Source organism: Heptranchias perlo, chromosome 11, assembly GCF_035084215.1.
Source record: "Heptranchias perlo isolate sHepPer1 chromosome 11, sHepPer1.hap1, whole genome shotgun sequence".
Classification (NCBI taxonomy): domain Eukaryota; kingdom Metazoa; phylum Chordata; class Chondrichthyes; order Hexanchiformes; family Hexanchidae; genus Heptranchias; species Heptranchias perlo.
In genome coordinates this window covers 13,126,181-13,145,101 of record NC_090335.1, presented here as the reverse complement: position 1 = coordinate 13,145,101, position 18,921 = coordinate 13,126,181, and the positions used below count along the sequence as shown (strand labels likewise).

The following is an 18,921-nucleotide window of genomic DNA, read 5'->3' as shown; positions in this document are numbered from 1 at the left end:
CTGGGGAGGTCCAGAAAAAGAATACAAAAGTATCAATGGCAAAGAGGGCTGGAGGACAACACTCTAAAAATAAAAACTCAGAAGCCCTACAATAACATGTCACCCAAAAGCACAAATTGTTTGAAAATGTTCTCCACAATTAAACTATTCCAAGAGAGAAATAAATTCCTGGTTGTTACCATACTGTATGATGTGAAAACTATAATATGAATTCATCATGCAAAAATTCCAGCTTATTTCTCTAACACAAACAAGATGCAATGACCCTTCCACATTGTACTCACCTCAAGTTTAAATTGGTCAGCGTCTGCAAATTGATGACTGCGTCTGGAATGACTTTGATGCAATTGTGATACAGGTTTAACATCTCCAAGGAGACAAAGTGGCACAGTTCCAGTGGAATTTCACTCAGTCTATTCTTTGACAGATCTGCCAAGAAAACAAAATGCACCTTTTAGAAGCAAGTTTGAAGTAAAGGACATGATGTAGAAGACCCTCCTGTACCGACTGACTGGGAATACAGCAGTACCCAGACAGCAGAACTATCGGACATACATTGTTCTGAGAGATTTGTTACAAGGATGGACGCTATTCCTCCAGCATTTGTGTAAAGAACTCTCAGCAATCCAGGAACTTTATTGAATACCACCTTTACGGAAATTTAAAATTTTGAATCTGGTTCCACAAAATCAATAATCCACACAATCCTGCATTCCTGTGAACTTCAAAGTGGGTCCAGGACACAATGTTTTGTTTGCAGCGCTGTACATCAGATTTTTTTGGATTAACACAGGACATTTAGTGGATACAATATGTATTGTGAGGAAGCCATACTTCTGGGAGTCTGGAAATTGGAAAATATTCTGGGAGGACTAGCAGGTGGGCTTTTTTACTCGTGTGACTGTATTGTGTTATTTAGAGAATTGAGAGAGTTTTTGTGCATTATTCATGAAGCAGTCATTCCTTTAAACGATTGATTAGAACTGGTTATGAAGTTTCCACATTCATGTCCTGATTACTGGATGTCATGCAATAACGAGGAGATGGCTACAAGAAAGAAGGGAAGAAACAAGAAAGAACTTGCATTTATAGAGCATCTTTTCATTCTCAGGTCGTCCCAAAGTGCTTGAATTACCTTTTTAGTGTAGTCACTGTTGTAATGTTGGGAAAAACGGCATCCAATTTGTATCAGAAGTATTGAGTGTCATAGCATCAAGTGAAAGGAAGTGGACTGTGTTTATAAAAGGTTTTTGTCATGTGTTACCAGGATACTGATTGCTACTTTGTCCAATTTCTTCTCTTTCAAACCCCCCCACAAAAAATACCTCTCATTATCCTTTGTACTAATGTGATAATCCAAAGATTCGATTTAGGATCAAGTTCTAAATCAGAATCCTAAATATGGATTATTTTGCATTTTTCTATGTGCAGGTACTCAGAAGCAAAACAGAATCCAAGCTAAATTCTAAAGCTACGACACTCCACACACCCTGTAGCTGCGGCACCCCACACTACACCCTGTAGCTGCGGCAATCCACCCCACACTACACCCTATGGCTGTGGCAATCCACCCCACACTACACCCTATGGCTGCGGCACTCCACTCCACTCCACACCACACCCTATAGCTGTGGCACTCCACTCCACTCCACACCACACCCTATAGCTGTGGCACTCCACTCCATTCCACACCACACCCTATAGCTGTGGCACTCCACTCCACTCCACTCCACACCCTATGGCTGTGGCACTCCACTCCACTCCACTCCACACCCTATGGCTGTGGCACTCCACTCCACTCCACACCCTATGGCTGTGGCACTCCACTCCACTCCACACCCTATAGCTGTGGCACTCCACTCCACTCCACACCCTATAGCTGTGGCACTCCACTCCACTCCACACCACACCCTATAGCTGTGGCACTCCACTCCACACCACACCACACCCTATGGCTGTGGCACTCCACTCCACTCCACACCACACCCTATGGCTGTGGCACTCCACTCCACACCACACCCTATGGCTGTGGCACTCCACTCCACACCACACCCTATGGCTGTGGCACTCCACTCCACACCACACCCTATGGCTGTGGCACTCCACTCCACTCCACTCCACACCCTATGGCTGTGGCACTCCACTCCACTCCACACCCTATGGCTGTGGCACTCCACTCCACTCCACACCCTATAGCTGTGGCACTCCACTCCACTCCACACCCTATGGCTGTGGCACTCCACTCCACTCCACACCCTATGGCTGTGGCACTCCACTCCACTCCACTCCACACCCTATAGCTGTGGCACTCCACTCCACTCCACACCACACCCTATAGCTGTGGCACTCCACTCCACTCCACACCACACCCTATAGCTGTGGCACTCCACTCCACTCCACACCACACCCTATAGCTGTGGCACTCCACTCCACTCCACACCACACCCTATGGCTGTGGCACTCCACTCCACTCCACACCCTATAGCTGTGGCACTCCACTCCACACCACACCCTATGGCTGTGGCACTCCACTCCACACCACACCCTATGGCTGTGGCACTCCACTCCACTCCACACCCTATGGCTGTGGCACTCCACTCCACTCCACTCCACTCCACACCCTATGGCTGTGGCACTCCACTCCACTCCACACCCTATGGCTGTGGTACTCCACTCCACTCCACACCCTATGGCTGTGGCACTCCACTCCACTCCACACCCTATGGCTGTGGCACTCCACTCCACACCCTATGGCTGTGGCACTCCACTCCACTCCACACCCTATGGCTGTGGCACTCCACTCCACTCCACACCCTATGGCTGTGGCACTCCACTCCACTCCACACCCTATGGCTGTGGCACTCCACTCCACTCCACACCCTATGGCTGTGGCACTCCACTCCACACCACACCCTATGGCTGTGGCACTCCACTCCACACCACACCCTATGGCTGCGGCACTCCACTCCACACCACACCCTATGGCTGTGGCACTCCACTCCACACCACACCCTATGGCTGCGGCACTCCACTCCTTGCCTTCAAACCTTCCCCAAAAAAAACAATTTACACTGCCCCTCCTTTATTCAGACAAGAGTACAGAGCAGCCCAGTGTCATCAGTATCACCTCTCAGGAAAGACGAGAAGTCCAAACTCTGCAGTCTAGAAAGGTAATTAAAGAAAATCTCCCAAGTATATAAAATATAAACAAATGGCACAGACAAAGCAACTTCAAACCTGAATGTACAGCACTGAAGCAGGACCCGAGGACAGAAACAGAAATGATTGAAAGTACATTAGAACAGTGATCAGGAAAAACGACCATTTGAAGAACGTTAATGTTTGCAAAAACATAGAATTACATAGAATGCACAGCACTGAAACAGGCCATTCGGCCCAATTGGTCCATGCCGCTGTTTATGCTCCACACGAGCCTCCTCTCACCTTCTTCATCCAACCCCATCAACATATCCTTCGATTCCTTTCTCCCTCAAGTGTTTATCCAGTTTCCCCTTAAATGTATCTATGCTCGTCAACTCAATGACTCCTCTGGGTAGAGAAGTTTCTCCTGAATTCCCTATTGGATTTATTAGTGACTATCTTATATTTATGGCCTCCCCCGCTAGTAGAAACAACTTCTCTACGTTTACCCTATCAAACCCTTTCACGATCTTAAAGACCTCTATCAGGTCACCCCTCAGTCTTTTCTAGAGAAAGGAGGCCCAGCCTGTTCAATCTTTCTTGATAGTTATAGCCTCTCAGTTCTGGTATCATCCTAGTAAATCTTTTTTGCACCTTCTCCAGTGCCTCTATATCCTTTTTATAATATAGAGACCAGAACTGTTCACTGTACTCCAAATGAGGTCTAACCAAGGTTCTATACAAGTTTAACATAGTTTCTCTGCTTTTCAATTCTATCCCTCTAGAAATTAACTCCAGTGCATTGTTTGCTTGTTTTATGGCCTTATTAACCTCCTATGGCTTTCTCTCATCTTTAGGTTCATTAACAGTCAAGTTGCGATATATGAGGAAAATTTATTTACAGGTCAGAACTAATCAGCAGACACAGTAAAAACCTATCAGAAACAAGGAAGCTTATGTAAGAGATTAGTCAGCAGCTGATAACAGTTTAAAGTCACTTATCGCTAGCCTTCTTGTGAGTCAAATTACTTCTATAACTGCCACACTCGGCCCTTTTCCTTTATAGGGTGTGATAATGATCCCTTCCTTCTACTCTGCTGCCACCTATCCAGAAGTCCAAACCCAAACAAAAAGTTGATGTAGTGCTGAGTTTGTGGGCCCAATGGCGTACTTGAGAAGTTTGGGAGTTATATGGTCAGGTCCAGAAGCATGGCCATTTCGAAACTTCTTTATAGCTGAGAGGACCTCTTCCATCCTAGGTATACCGTGCGGGTCTCGGGATCAGGTATTGCATCTGTTGCTAATGAGTTCAGGCCTGAGCATGGTGTTGCTTTAGGGTGGATGTTCTTCCCATCTTTGCAGGATTACCTTGAGTTAAACATGTGTTGCCATCGGCCTTGTTTATAGGTGTTAATCCTGAATCGTTTCCAGCTTTGGACTGGGGTAATTGAATAGCTTTATATGCAAGTCGTAGGTCATCAGTTCTAACTCCTTCTTCTGCCATGTTTGCCAGGTTCTTGAAGTAGACCCGAAAGGTGCCTTGTACCTGTTTGCGTTCGGAGTCGTTGTGGCGTTGCCTGGACTTCAGCCACTCCTAACGAAACACCATCGCTCTGAGCAATCGGGTTTCCCCGATGGACAAGTTACAATGGATACTATACTTGCTCTCCGCTTATTGTCTGAGATTCATCACGAATTCAGGGTTGCCCTCGGTTAGCCTGGCTACGTAAGATAAGTAACGATCCAGTGGAACTCTCTGGTGCTTGGAATGAAGCCATACAGTGTGGTCATGGACAGTCGACACTAAGGACCTCTGCTGTCCAATCTCGCTTGAGCCAAATTATGGTCATGTTATTTAACAGTAGTCTTACTCTGGTCTATCTTATTAATGAAACTTTACTTTGGGTTATACTTTCACAGCAAGAGAAAATGACCCAAACCATTGTGTGTAAGAACCCTGACTCACCAAGCAAATAGATGGCTATTTCAATTAAATGGAGTGACTGCAAACTGTATTACATTCCATGCATTCACACATGAAACAGGACTGCAGTGGCCTATCCCATTTGATATTTGTTCACACCTAACTGGCTGAACATTGTACCTTGAAACACGATTCAGAATATCCTTGTGTGACACAATGTACTCAAACAGAACCACTGGGAGATGTCTATATAATTCTCAAGAGGTATTATCAGCAATAACCCACTCTCACAATTTCTACTCTTCCCCCAAGACATGTCCCTCCTACTCTGCAAAGCAATTGATACAACAGCCTAGACGTAAACAGATTAAACTTACCCATTTAGGATACAAAGCTGAATGCCAGTTAAGGCTGAATTCAAACTGAGCCCTGATGTGGTAACCTCAAGAATACAGCTGAATAATTCAGAAAAATAGCTTGCAGCATTGTAGTTTATAACATTGCGCATCCTCCTTTCTGCACAAATTTAACTTTAAAAATGGCTCTTCCTCTTCCACCCAGACTGCGAGGCCATTAGATGTTCTGTTTGTAGCCTCCACCTATCTCTGAACTAGCCACTTAATCAGGACAGACAGATTCAACCCCCGATCTTGCCCCCATTCCATCAGGAAATGGCTCTGGTCAACCCTTGACTGAGACAATCAATTTCCACCATAGGAAATTGCAGGAGAGCCCTCCACTAATGACAGCGAAATGTGTCATTTGTATATCTTGTATATAAAGGCAGTAGGTGCCACTTGGAGGTAACCAGTGAAGTTGAAATCAAGGGCTGGAAACACGGCCTGCTGATATACGGTGCATATATTTGTGGTGACCCCCATCTCCGGTGAACAACCAATGTGAGATTCTTCAGCAGGTTCCTCAGCAGTAATCACCATTTGCTACAAACACAATAAGTTCAGCTCGAGACACAACGTGATCAATTTTGCATGACCTACATTCTTAGCAGCTACTCCCACTTTATTCCAATAACTAAATCCACTTATGCGCAGAAGATCATTATTCATTTAAATTAATTTCAGTCAAAAGCTTTGCTTCAAGGGAAAACCATTCTAATGAGATAATTGTGCACATTAAGTCCAAGAGCAATGATTGCCTTCAGCATCCCACACACCTCCTGCTGTCTTCTCCTGAAAAAGAGAGTGAAGCATTTCTTTTCCATCAGTTTCTGGATCATCTGGACGAGAAGGATGAGAATTTTAAATGGAGACGTTGGGGGACGGGAAGCCAATGTAGGTCAGCAAGGACCAAGGTGATGATCAGCGGGACTTGGTGCGGGATAGGATATATGAGCCGCAAAGTTTTGGATGAGCTACAATTTACAGAGCATGGAGGATAAGAGGCCGGCCAGGAGTGCATTGGAATAGTTGGCGCTGGCAGAGGTATAGATGAGGGTCTCAGCAGAAAATAGGCGGAGGCAGGAGTGGAGGTAGACGATGTAAGTAAGCAATCTTTGTGGTGGAGAGGATATGGGGTCAGAAGGTCAGCTCAGGGTCAAATAGGACACTGAAATTGCAAATAGTCTGGTTCAAAATGAGACAGTTGCCAGGAAGGGGGATGGAATCGGTGGCAAGGGTAATGAGTTTGTGACGGAGGCTGAAGACAATGGCTTTGGTCTTCCCAATATTTAACTGGAGGAAATTGCGGCTCTTCCAAGACTGGATATCAGACATGCAGTCTGACAGCACGGAAGCAGAGGAGGAGTTGAGATAGGTGGTGGATAGGTAGAGCTGGGTGCTGTCAATGCACATGTGGAAGCTGACCCCATGTCTTCGGATAATGTCGCCAAGGTGTAGCATGCAGATGAGGAAGAGAAGGGGGCCAAGGACAGATCCCTGAATGTCTCCAGAGGCAACGGTGCTGGGAGGGGGCAAGACCCTATTACTGGAGACGCTCTAGCTACAATTGAATAGGTAAGAGTGGACCAAGCAAGAGCAGTCCCACTGAGCTGGGCAACAACAGAAGGGTGTGGAAGGAGGATGTGTGGTCAACTGTGTCAATAACTGCAGAGAGATCAAGGGGGCCTAGCGCACCACAGGCGCAGTCACGGAGAACATCATTTCTGATGTTTCAGAACTGTAGTAGGGGCAGACACCTTATCTATCCTTAATGACTTAGATGAAGGGACCGAGTGTAATCTATCCAAGTTTGCTGAAGAAACAAAGCTAGGTGGGAAAGTAAGCTGTGAGGAGGACACAAAGAGTCTGCAAAGGGATAGAGACAGGTTAAGTGAGTGGGCAAGACGGTGGCAGATGGAGTATAATGTGATGTGAGGTTATTCACTTTGGTAGGAAGAATAGAAAAACAGAATATTTTTTTAAATGGTGGGAAAGTATTAAATGTTGGTGTTAGAGAGACTTGGGTGTCCTCGTACAAGAAACAAAAAGTTAGTATGCAGGCACAGCAGGCAATTAGGAAAACAAATAGCATGTTGGCCTTTATTGCAAGGGGGTTGGAGTACAAGAGTAAGGAAGTCTTACTACAGTTGTACAGAGCTTTAGTGAGACCTCACCTGGAATACTGCGTACAGTTTTGGGATCCTTATCTAAGGAAGGATATACATGCCTTGGAGGTGGTGCAACAAAGGTTCACTAGATTAATTCCTGGGATGAGAGGGTTGTCCTATGAAGAGAGGTTGAGTAGAATGGGCCTATACTCTCTGGGGTTTAAAAGAATATGAGGTGATCTCATCGAAACATATAAGATTATGAGGGGGCTTGACAGGGTAGATGCTGAGAGATTGTTTCCCCTGGCTGGAGAGTCTAGAACTAGGAGGCACAGTCGCAGGATAAGGGGTCGGCCATTCAAGACTGAGATGAGGAGCAATTTCTTCACTCAGAGGGTTGTGAATCTTTGGAATTCTCTACCCCAGAGGGCTGTGGATGCTCAGTCATTGAATATATTCAAGACTGAGATAGATAGATTTTTGGACTTTAGGGGAATCAAGGGATACGGGGATCGGGCAGGAAAGTGGAGTTGAAGTCAAAGATCAGCCATGATCTTATTGAATGGTGAAGCAGGCTCGAGGGGCCGTATGGCCTACTCCTGCTCCTATTTCTTATGTTCTTATCCTGTCCCATCCTTTCATGAATTTAAACACTTCTATTATATTATATCGTCCCATAATCTGTGTTATTCTAATGACAAAAGACCCAATTTTTCAAGTCCTTTGTTCATATTTGTATTTCTTGATACCAGGCAACATCCCAATGAATCTGCTTGTATCTTCCGTAAAGCATCAATATCCTTCCTATGGTATGGATCCCAATACTGTACACAGTACTCCAACTGAGGTCTTAAGGTTTTATATCAATATCTCTTAGCTTTTATATTCTTGAGATAAAACCTAGCTCTTATCAGCCTGAGGTGCTGCCTTTAATGTCCTATGGACCTGTAGCCCCAAATCCCTCTGCTCTTCCACAGCAACGATCCTCCCCCTAATTCCTTACCTCTTAATCTCCTGTGTGGTACCTTGTCAAAGGCCTTAGTAAAGTCCACCTACACCACATTTGCTACATTTCCCCCATCTACCACATCTGTTACCACCTCAAAGAATTCTATGAGGTTTGTTGTGCACGATCATCCCTTTTGAAATCCGTGATCGCTACCTCTAACTATTATTGGACTGAGCCCACCAAAAAAAAAAATCAGCCTCTCGTGCCACTTTAGCCAAGATTTGTAAATCTGCCAAAGTCTCTCTTTCTCCTTCTTCATTTGTTTCCTTTTCTCTCTTCCTCCTACACAACTCAGTGTGTATCCCTCTCCTCCACTTCAAACGACTGTCTCATCGTCCTCCTCCACTTGCTAGTCTCTCCTTCGCCACTTCCGTCTCCCTCCCCATGGGATTGGGATTTGCTGCTGTTTGACAGTTTGAGATTGCTAGCTTTAAAAAAAATTGAGCAAATAGATTGTTCAGACCTCTGCCAAGTACTTATACCAAATTGGTATCTACCAACTGAATCAAACTTAGTTAACTGGATAATTGATTGAGGATTTCACAGTCAAGTCTTCATTTCAATCAATCATTAATTTTTGTCTTGTGAATGTGTGGCACCTTTGAAAGAGGTAACACAATAGATCCAAGACTTTTAAGTATATTGATATATTTTAAGCAAAAGACTTGAATTTTAGCCCTTATGCAGCTAACGTCACCCCCATAATCATTCTAATAATGCTTGAAGAGTTTCTTTGGCTATTCTGAAAATTTAGGTAAATCATCCGACCTTCCTACTTATAAACCAGACAAACCATGCTAACCACTCACTCCAAAACCAGCTTGAATCCCTTCATCCCCTTTCCCAAACAAATCCTTCCATGACCCCTTTGCCTCACCAACAGCACTAAATTAATCTTTCCATTCTTAATCCATTACGGCAGATTTGGCCGATTCAGAAAAACGAGATGGCAAGTCCTCTGATGAGGAGTGGGGGAAGGCTGAACCATCATCACTCTTATACACTGCAGGAAATTCCATGATTTTCCAATGAAAACTGTCTGGACGTTTCTGGCTCTGTTCACACAAAATGAATTACAAGATGGTATTCCAATTCACGCTTCCACTGCTCAAAGGGTTTATTGTAATCTTGAATAGACTGCTCCTAAAATGTTATTCCAATGCCCTTATTACACCCACACACTCCAAACTAACCATACAAACATATTTACATAACCAAGTTTGGAATTCTTTTTACATTGAATATTGAGTGTGACTGAGTTAGAGCAAGCGAAGGGAATGGTTCTGTATAGTACGTGATATTTAAAAATCACTGCAGTTCTACTCTACAGAGCTATTTTTAGAGGTTAGCTCTTAATAGATTATACGGGAATAGATATCAATAATTGACTTACAAGCATCATGTGAACCCCGAAACAAGTCACAGCCTCAAACCACAACCCTGTAGATTCGTTACTATACAAAACCTTGAATGGCCACGCTGTAAAATCTCAGGCCCTCTTCACATTGCAAACTGTTTCCACCAGTGCTGTGAAAAAGGACCCATGTACATTGCAGGCAATTCCACTATGGTTGCCAACCCTCCAGGATTGCCCTGGATCTCCAGGAATTGAAGATTAATCTCCTGCACAATGCTGCGAGGAACCCAGAAGGAAAATCATAGGGGCGTTAAAAAATATTTTTTCATATTCTTTTGTGTATTACTTATAGAAATATTGGAAATGGGAAAGAAGGCTGTTTGACTATGCAGGGCTATTGGAAGTAGGGGGTCTTATGATGAAACCTCCAGGAATTCATCCAACCTGAGCTGGCAACCCTAAATTTCACAGCACCGGTGGCAATAGAGAAAGAAGTGGCTGCATTGTTATTTAAAAGTTCCATTCTGACTTTCATTTCCTGGCCACCCATCATCTTGTATGTTTGGGAAATGTCCAACAAGCAAGCCATATAAAAACCACACTGCTTGCTTATCAAGCTGAGCATTCGGCCTGCTTCCAGCTTGAAAATAAAATGGCAGCTATGCAGCTCGCAGTGGATATTTACATTTGTTGATGATGGCACTCTGTCTCACCAACTTGGTTGGAATTTTTGAAGCAATCATAAAGTTGGTGGATGATGGGAGATCAAGTGTATCATGATTTTTAAAAAGCCTTTGATAAAGTGCCACACAGAAGGCTGTTAAGTAAGGTTGAGTCCTGTGGGATGAGCTTATGTTGGACAGCGAATTGCTTGCATTGGCATATGCAGAGGGTAGTTATTCATGAAAGCAGCTCTGCATGGGGTCTGGTCTCTAGGGGAGCCTCGCAGAGATCCGTGTTAGGTCTATTTCTCTTCACCATCAATGATTTGAATGAAGGCATCGGGGGAACAATTCTTAAGTTTGCTGATGTATGCGGAAGTTAGGACATTAGATGAAAAACCGATCTAGTTACATTGGGGGAATGGGCCCATGCGCAGATGTCTTTCAAAGTGAATAAATGCAGCCTAATATCAGACATGTGTAAACCACGCAGGGTTATGGCTGTGGGGCAGCAGGAGTCATAATTTATGAAATATTGAAGGTCCATGAGCAATGTTGTGAGGCTGTGGGGAAAGCGAGTAAGATGTTAGGTGTATAGTTAGCGTAGTTCAGCATAAAACTAGAATTCTAATACATGCCTTATAAAAGGCTTTAGTACAGCTATATCTAGAATACTGTGCCCAGTTTTGGTCCCCTCACATAGTGGGGGATAGCGAGGCCTTGGAGAAGTTCCAAAGCAGGGTAACCACAATGGTACCAAGTTTTAGGGCTTGTAGTTATCAAGGAACTGGGGCTTTTTTCTTGGAGAATCGAAGCCAGGAGATATGGCTGGGGTCTTTGAAATGTTGTAGGGAATAGGTTCTGTTCAAGTGGATAGGTTAATTGAGCTGGATAGGGAGGGGAGAACCAGCGAACATCAGTACAAAATACTGAAATATGAAATTAGATTAGAAACCAGTAAGTATTTCCGAGAATGTGCGTTAAGTATAAATTTGCCAACGGTCTTCAAAAGGGAGGTGAACGAATTACTGCGAGTGGAAGTCTTTGAGTTACAGTAGGGATGTGGGCTAGCTATGATAAAGTGATATCAGTCACTGTGGTTTCCTGGAGCTTCTTTGATTGCTATAGGGGATTGTCATTTCCCACAGTTTTTTTCCTGAACTGGCTATTTTTCTGAACTGGCTTTTTTTGCCTTCCCCAGGAGATTGTGTGACTGGGGGAGGATGATAGCGCGTAAACGCTGGGGTCTTGTGCATCCCCCATTTCATTCGCCTCACCATTGGCGGCCGTGCCTTCAGCTGTTTAGGCCCGAAGCTCTGGAATTCCTTCCTAAAACCTTTTCAGCTCTCCACCTTACTCTCCTCCTTTAAGACGCTGTATAAAACCTACCTCTTGGACCAAACATTTGGTCACCTGTCCTAATGTCTTCTTCTTTGGCTCGGTGTCAATTTTTGTCTGATTACGCTTCTGTGAAGTGCCTAGGGCTGCTTTCGCTAGCAGTTCTACAAGTTAATGACAGCAAATTAGACAGCCAGTGTGCAACTCCATTTCCCAATCTTGGAAGTGACCATGAGTTTTCAAACCTTTCTTAGTTATCAATGACACATAATTTCTCTAAATAGCAAGTGGAAACCTGAAAAATTAGCTATTGATTACAGGGTTCACTTATATCTACCCTATCCTGTACCATTACAGGGCTCACTTGTATCTACCCTATCCTGTACCATTACAGGGTTTACTTCTATCTACCCTATCCTGTACCATTACAGGATTCATTGTATCTACCCTACCTTGGACCATTACAGGATTCATTGTATCGACCCTATCTTGTACCATTACAGGATTCACTGTATCTACCCTATCCTGTACCATTACAGGATTCACTGTATCTACCCTATCCTGTACCATTACAGGATTCACTGTATCTACCCTATCCTGTACCATTACAGGATTCACTGTATCATTACAGGATTCACTGTATCTACCCTATCCTGTACCATTACAGTGTTCATTGTATCTACCCTATCTTGTACCATTACAGGATTCACTGTATCTACCCTATCCTGTACCATTACAGGATTCACTGTATCTACCCTATCCTGTACCATTACAGTGTTCACATATCTACCCTTATTCTGTACCATTACAGGAATCATTTATATCTAGCCTAAAATGACATTTTTTTTCAAAAAGCATGACATTTAATTACTTGGCTAAACAGACTTTCCATTGAATTCTCAACAATTTTCAATATGAAATGCTACTAAGTTTAATTTCACAGTGAGTTGCTGGGAAATAAAAGCTCGCCAAGATGCCAGTTTACAATCGCCAAGATGCCAGTTTACAACCGCCAAGATGCCAGTTTACAACCGCCAAGTTATGTTGCATTCTAGGAACTATTGGATTAATGAAGAAGCACCGCGAAACATTCAAAGTTCACAACTCAAAACCAATCTCTATGTAAAAGAAAATGACTCACTAGATGTAGCCAGGGAGAAATCGGAATGGCAATATAACATAGGTTTTTGGAACAGAAAGTGAGTAACACATCACATAGGACCAGTGGGTAGCCCGAGATTAGGAGTGCAACACCGAGTGCTAACTACTGAACTAAACACTATTAAAGTCGGAACCAATATCTGAGGTGTTCCAGGGAATAAAATCTGTTGCTGGAAAAGAGATGAGCGATAATATTTAACCATGTTACTGGCACAAAAGGACACTGCAGCTTGTGCAATGAAATAATTAAGAAAAAAAACAAACCTGCATTTATATAGCATCTTTCACTTCCTGAGGACATCACAAAACACTTCACCGCCGATTAATTACTTTTGAAGTGTAGTCATTGTTGTAAATTGGGCAAATTTAAAAACCAATTGCTGGAGTTGCTAAGAATAGACTTTAAATCATATGTAATGCAGTTAGTGGATGAGGTGATTTAACAGCTTGTGGCTGTTACATAGTGTTTAGATGAAAGTAATCTTGGCCTAATGGCCCATATATCTTGGGATTCAGGAAGTGGGTGGAGGAGGAAACACAACATTGTTTTCCTGTTCGCAGAATTTCATCATGTAATTCTATAGCATACTATGTAGGGAGGGAGCAGGCAGTAGCTCACGCCCCTCTTTGGAGGATATGGGTGGTCAGGTTACATCGCCTCCTCACTGCCTTTTTTGGTTTCTCCCTATAAAGGGCCCTTCTAAGCAGCACTGTAGCAAAAAACGGAATGAGAGGGAGGATCAGAAGAAAGCATTGCTGGGTTCAGACACTCAGATATTGGCAATAATATAAAAGAAATCAGTGTAGCTTTGTGTCAGGTACTTGAGGTCTGTCAAAAACACCAACGGTTTAAGTACCCCCTTCACATGGGACAACCTCAGATACGTTGTTCTGTTACAAACCTAGAAGATATTCTCTTGAATCATCAATAATGACTGCCCTGCTGAGAATGCTGAAATAGTCTCCAAGCTTCATGTGCTGGAATGCCAGAGTGGCCCCTTGCAAAACCCACACCTCAGGGATGGAAGTGCTTAAATTGAGATGCAGCAGAGCATGTCAGGCACTTAAACTTGTACAGCCGAGAACTACTGATTCTGATTACAAACACAACACACATGATTACAGACTGACACAGAAGATAAGTAGCAGTGGGGCTACTCAGAGGCAGTAAGGAGGAAGTGGTGACCAGTGGGCCACAGAATTGTATTCCAGCACAATCTGTAACCTCATGGCCCGGCACATTCCTCACTCTACCATTACCAACAAGCCAGGGGATCAACCCTGGTTCAAAGAGGAGAGTAGGAGAGCATGCCAGGAGCAGCACCAGGCGTACCGAAAAATGAGGTGCCAACCTGGTGAAGCTGCAACACAGGACTACATGCATGCTAAACAGCGGAAGCAACATGCTATAGACAGAGCTAAGCGATTCCACAACCAATGGATCAGATCAAAGCTCTGCAGTCCTGCCACATCCAGTTGTGAATGGTGGTGGACAATTAAACAACTAACGGGAGAAGGAGGCTCTGTAAACATCCCCATCCTCAATGATGGCAGAGTCCAGCACGTGAGTGCAAAAGACAAGGCTGAAGCGTTTGCAACCATCTTCAGCCAGAAGGGCCGAGTAGATGATCCATCTCGGCCTGCTCCCAATATCCCCACTATCACAGAAGCCAGTCTTCAGCCAATTCGATTCATTCCATGTGACATCAAGAAACAGCTGAGTGCACTGGATACCACAAAGGCTATGGGCCCCGACAACATCCCGGCTGTAGTGCTGAAGACTTGTGCTCCAAACTAGCCGCACCTCTCGCCAAACTGTTCCAGTACAGCTACAACACTGGCATCTACCCAACAATGTGGAAAATTGCCCATGTATGTCCTGTCCACAAAAAGCAGGACAAATCCAATCCAGCCAATTACCTCCCCATCAGTCTACTCTCAATCATCAGCAAAGTGATGGAAGATGTCGTCGACAGTGCTATCAAGCAGCACTTACTCACCAATAACCTGCTCACCGATGCTCAGTTTGGGTTCCGCCAGGACCACTCGGCTCCAGATCTCATTACAGCCTTGTCCACACATGGACAAAAGAGCTGAATTCCAGAAGTGAGGTGAGAGTGACTCCCCTTGACATCAAGGCAGCATTTGACCGAGTGTGGCACCAAGAAGCCTTAGTAAAATTGAAGTCAATGAGAATCAGGGGGAAAACTCTCCAGTGGCTGGAGTAATACCTAGCACAAAGGAAAATGATAGTGGTTGTTGGAGGCCAATCATCTCAGTCCCAGGACATTGCCGCAGGAGTTCCTCAGGGCAGTGTCCTCGGCCCAACCATCTTCAGCTGCTTCATCAATGACCTTCCCTCCATCATAAGGTCAGAAATGGGGATGTTTGCTGATGATTGCACAGTGTTCAGTTCCATTCGCAACCCCTCAGATAACGAAGCAGTCCGTGCCCGCATGCAGCAAGACCTGGACAACATCCAGGCTTGGGCTGATAAGTGGCAAGTGACATTCGTGCCAGACAAGTGCCAGGCAATGACCATCTCCAACAAGCGAGAGTCTAACCACCTCCCCTTGACATTCAACGACATTACCATCGCTGAATCCCCCACCATCAACATCCTAGGGGTCACCATTGACCAGAACCTTAACTGGACTAGCCATATAAATACTGTGGCTACAAGAGCAGGTCAGAGGCTGGGTATTCTGCGGCGAGTGACTCACCTCCTGACTCCCCAAAGCTTTCCACCATCTACAAGGCACAAGTCAGGAGCGTGATGGAATACTCTCCACTTGCCTGGATGAGTGCAGCTCCAACAACACTCAAGAAGCTCGACACCATCCAGGACAAAGCAGCCCGCTTGATTGGCACCTCATCCACCAGCCCAAACATTCATGCCCTTCACCACCAGTGCTGCAGTGTGTACCATCTACAGGATGCACTGCAGCAAATCGCCAAGGCTTCTGCGACGGCATCTCCCAAACCCGCGACCTCTACCACCTAGAAGGACAAGGGCAGCAGGCACATGGGAACAACACCGCCTGCACGTTCCCCTCCAAGTCACACACCACCCCGACTTGGAAATATATCGCCGTTCCTTCATCGTCACTGGGTCAAAATCCTGGAACTCCCTACCTAACAGCACTGTGGGAGAACCTTCACCACACGGACTGCAGCGGTTCAAGAAGGCGGCTCACCACCACCTTCTCAAGGGCAATTAGGGATGGGCAATAAATACTGGCCTTCCCAGCGATGCCCACAAACCGTGAACCAATAAAAAAAAAGGACAACAACACGGATTCTGCACTCAAGTCATTTGGGTTATCCCAGCTCACCCCAATAGCAGGAGTCCACAAAGGAGATAACGCACACTTAAAATTTTTCCAGTTTACTATAAGGGGCAATGAAAGTCCCAGTTACAGAATCCTATCCCTCAGCTCCAATCACTTCTTTCCGTGTTTAGGAGGAATGCAGAAACAGTTGGACAAGTATTTGTTCTCAAGTAAGACTTGGTAAAGTTAGTAAGCAATAATTTAGAATCATTGAATCGTTACAGAAGGAGGCCATTCGGCCCATCGAGCCCATGCCAGCTCCTTGTAAGAACAATCCAGTTAGTCGCATTCCCCCGTAGCCCTGCAAATGTTCTCTCTTCAAATATTTATCCAATTCCTTTTTGAAAGCCATGGATGAATCTGCATCCACCATCTTTTCAGGCAGCGCATTCCAGATCATAACTACTCGCTGCGTAAAAAAGGTTTTCCCTCACGTCATCTTTGGGTCTTTTGCCAATCACCTTAAATCTGTGTCCTTTGGTTCTCGACCCTTCCGCCAATGGGAACAGTTTCTCTTTATTTATCTAAACCCTTCTTGACTTTGAACACCTCTATCAAATCTCCTCTTAACCTTCTCTGCTCGAAGGAGAACAACCCCAGCCTCTCCAGTCTATCCAATTTATTTATTACAGCCTTTTACATAAAACACTTGCTTTCATTTTAAGTGTCACCCGAGATGTTGCATTGGTCAAGACAAAGTGGTCAAAATTGCTGATGATCCCAAACTGGGAGGGTCAGTGGAATCGGAGGAAGCGGCTCACAAACTAGTGAGTTGGACAAAATAGGTATGGACAGATCAATGGCAAAAGAAATATAATGTGGACAAGTGCATGGTATGGCACATAGGAAGGAAAAATAAGCAACACACACACTCCATGAATGGTGCTGAAATTGCTACGAATGAAATGGAAAGAGGTCCAGGAGGCTTAGAACTCCTCCCCAGGCAAAGAGGACTGAGCTGAGCTGTAGAAATTAGCTAACTCAACACAGACTGGGGATGGAAGTCGGAAGCTGTCTGGTCAGTGTGACAGGACCACACAGGCAGTGTATTTACTCCTTGAGCTATCAAGGAATTGGTAGTGAAATTAATGTAGGCTGCAAAAAATTCTGACTAAGGCCCCAGATGCAACCAGCACAAAGAATCTTTATGCTTCCACAGAGTGAATATAAGTGCCAGCCCTAGCTCAGTGGTAGCATCATCAGAGGGTCAGAAGGTCATGGGTTCAAGGCCCACTCTAAAGACTTGGGCACATAATCCAGGCTGACACTCCAGGGCAGTACAAAGAGGGTGCGGCATTGTCGGATGGGGCTGTCTTGCCAATGTAAAAGATCCCGGGGCACTATCCAAAAGAGAGGATTTATCTCATTTGTTTGACGGACCTCTCTGTGCACAAATTGGCTGCCGCGTTTGCCTACACAACAGTGACTGCACTTCATAAGTAATTCATTTGCTGTGAAGCACTTTGGGATGTCTGAAAGGCACAATATAAATACAAGTTCTTTCTTTTATTTTCAAGTACACAGGTAGGAAATAAAGCTTTGCTCAACTTGGCAGCTGTAAGAAGCCAAAGACACAGAATTTATATCACAGGTATTTAAACTGTGATTCCTGAAATTACTCTCATTTTACTTTCTATTTAGTTTTTCTGAGGCGATGTGCCAAAATCTCTCAACTGGCCCAGAGGCGCCACCAATGAAATGCTTCAGCTGGCCACAAAGGAGCCCTCAAACGTAATGAGGCATGAGCCAGCTTTATATCCCTTTCCTCCCGAAGGAGAGCTGCCTGGCTCCTGCTCAGCCCTGCCACCAGCAGTGACAGTAAAAGTTCCATGCGGAGAACTGCGGAAGGAAAGCTGCTTCCGACGTGGGACAGAGTGTTAGAGCACAAACATACGGTACCCACCACAGTCCTCACCAGCACCTGAAACAGACCGCATACAGAGACCGCCAATTAGGACACAGCAAGATCCCACAAAAGGCAATGTGATAATGATCAAATAATCTGTTTTCGTGATGCTGGTTGAGGGATAAATATTGGCCAGGACATCAGGGAGAACTCCCCAGTTCTTCTTCAATATAGTGCCATTGGATATTTTACATCCACCCGAGAGGGCAGAAGTAGCCTCGGTTTAACGTCTCATCTGAAAGATGGCATCTCCGACAGTGCAGCACTCCCTCAGTGCTGCACTGAAGTGTCAGCCTAGATTCTGTGCTCAAGTGTCTGGAGTGGGACTTGAACCCACAACCTTCTGACTCAAAGGTGACAGTGCTGACACCTCAGCTCAGTGGTAAGTTGCATAGTACTCTCCAGTCTACCTGAACATGGTGCACAGTGGGAACAGATACCTACCTACCAAGGGTTCCATGTCCTAGCTATATATGACCTTACAAAATGTACTGCACAAATCCCAACCACACATTTGGACATTGTGATCATCTCCAGAACAGAAATCAGAGATCAACTAAGGAGAATTAGGTAAAGCAGCAGCAC

The 18,921-nt window shown here is 44.8% G+C and overlaps 1 protein-coding gene across 3 annotated transcripts in view; it reads right to left on the bottom strand.

Annotated features, from left to right (window-relative positions):
• Window positions 1-18,921, bottom strand: part of lrch1 (leucine-rich repeats and calponin homology (CH) domain containing 1) — a 177,521-nt gene that overhangs the window by 80,769 nt on the left and 77,831 nt on the right. For all 3 annotated transcript variants that reach the window (XM_067992562.1, XM_067992564.1, XM_067992563.1), the window contains exon 2: window positions 285-429. In XM_067992562.1, coding sequence (XP_067848663.1) covers window positions 285-429 — 145 coding nt within the window. The remainder of the gene's footprint in view (window positions 1-284; window positions 430-18,921) is intronic.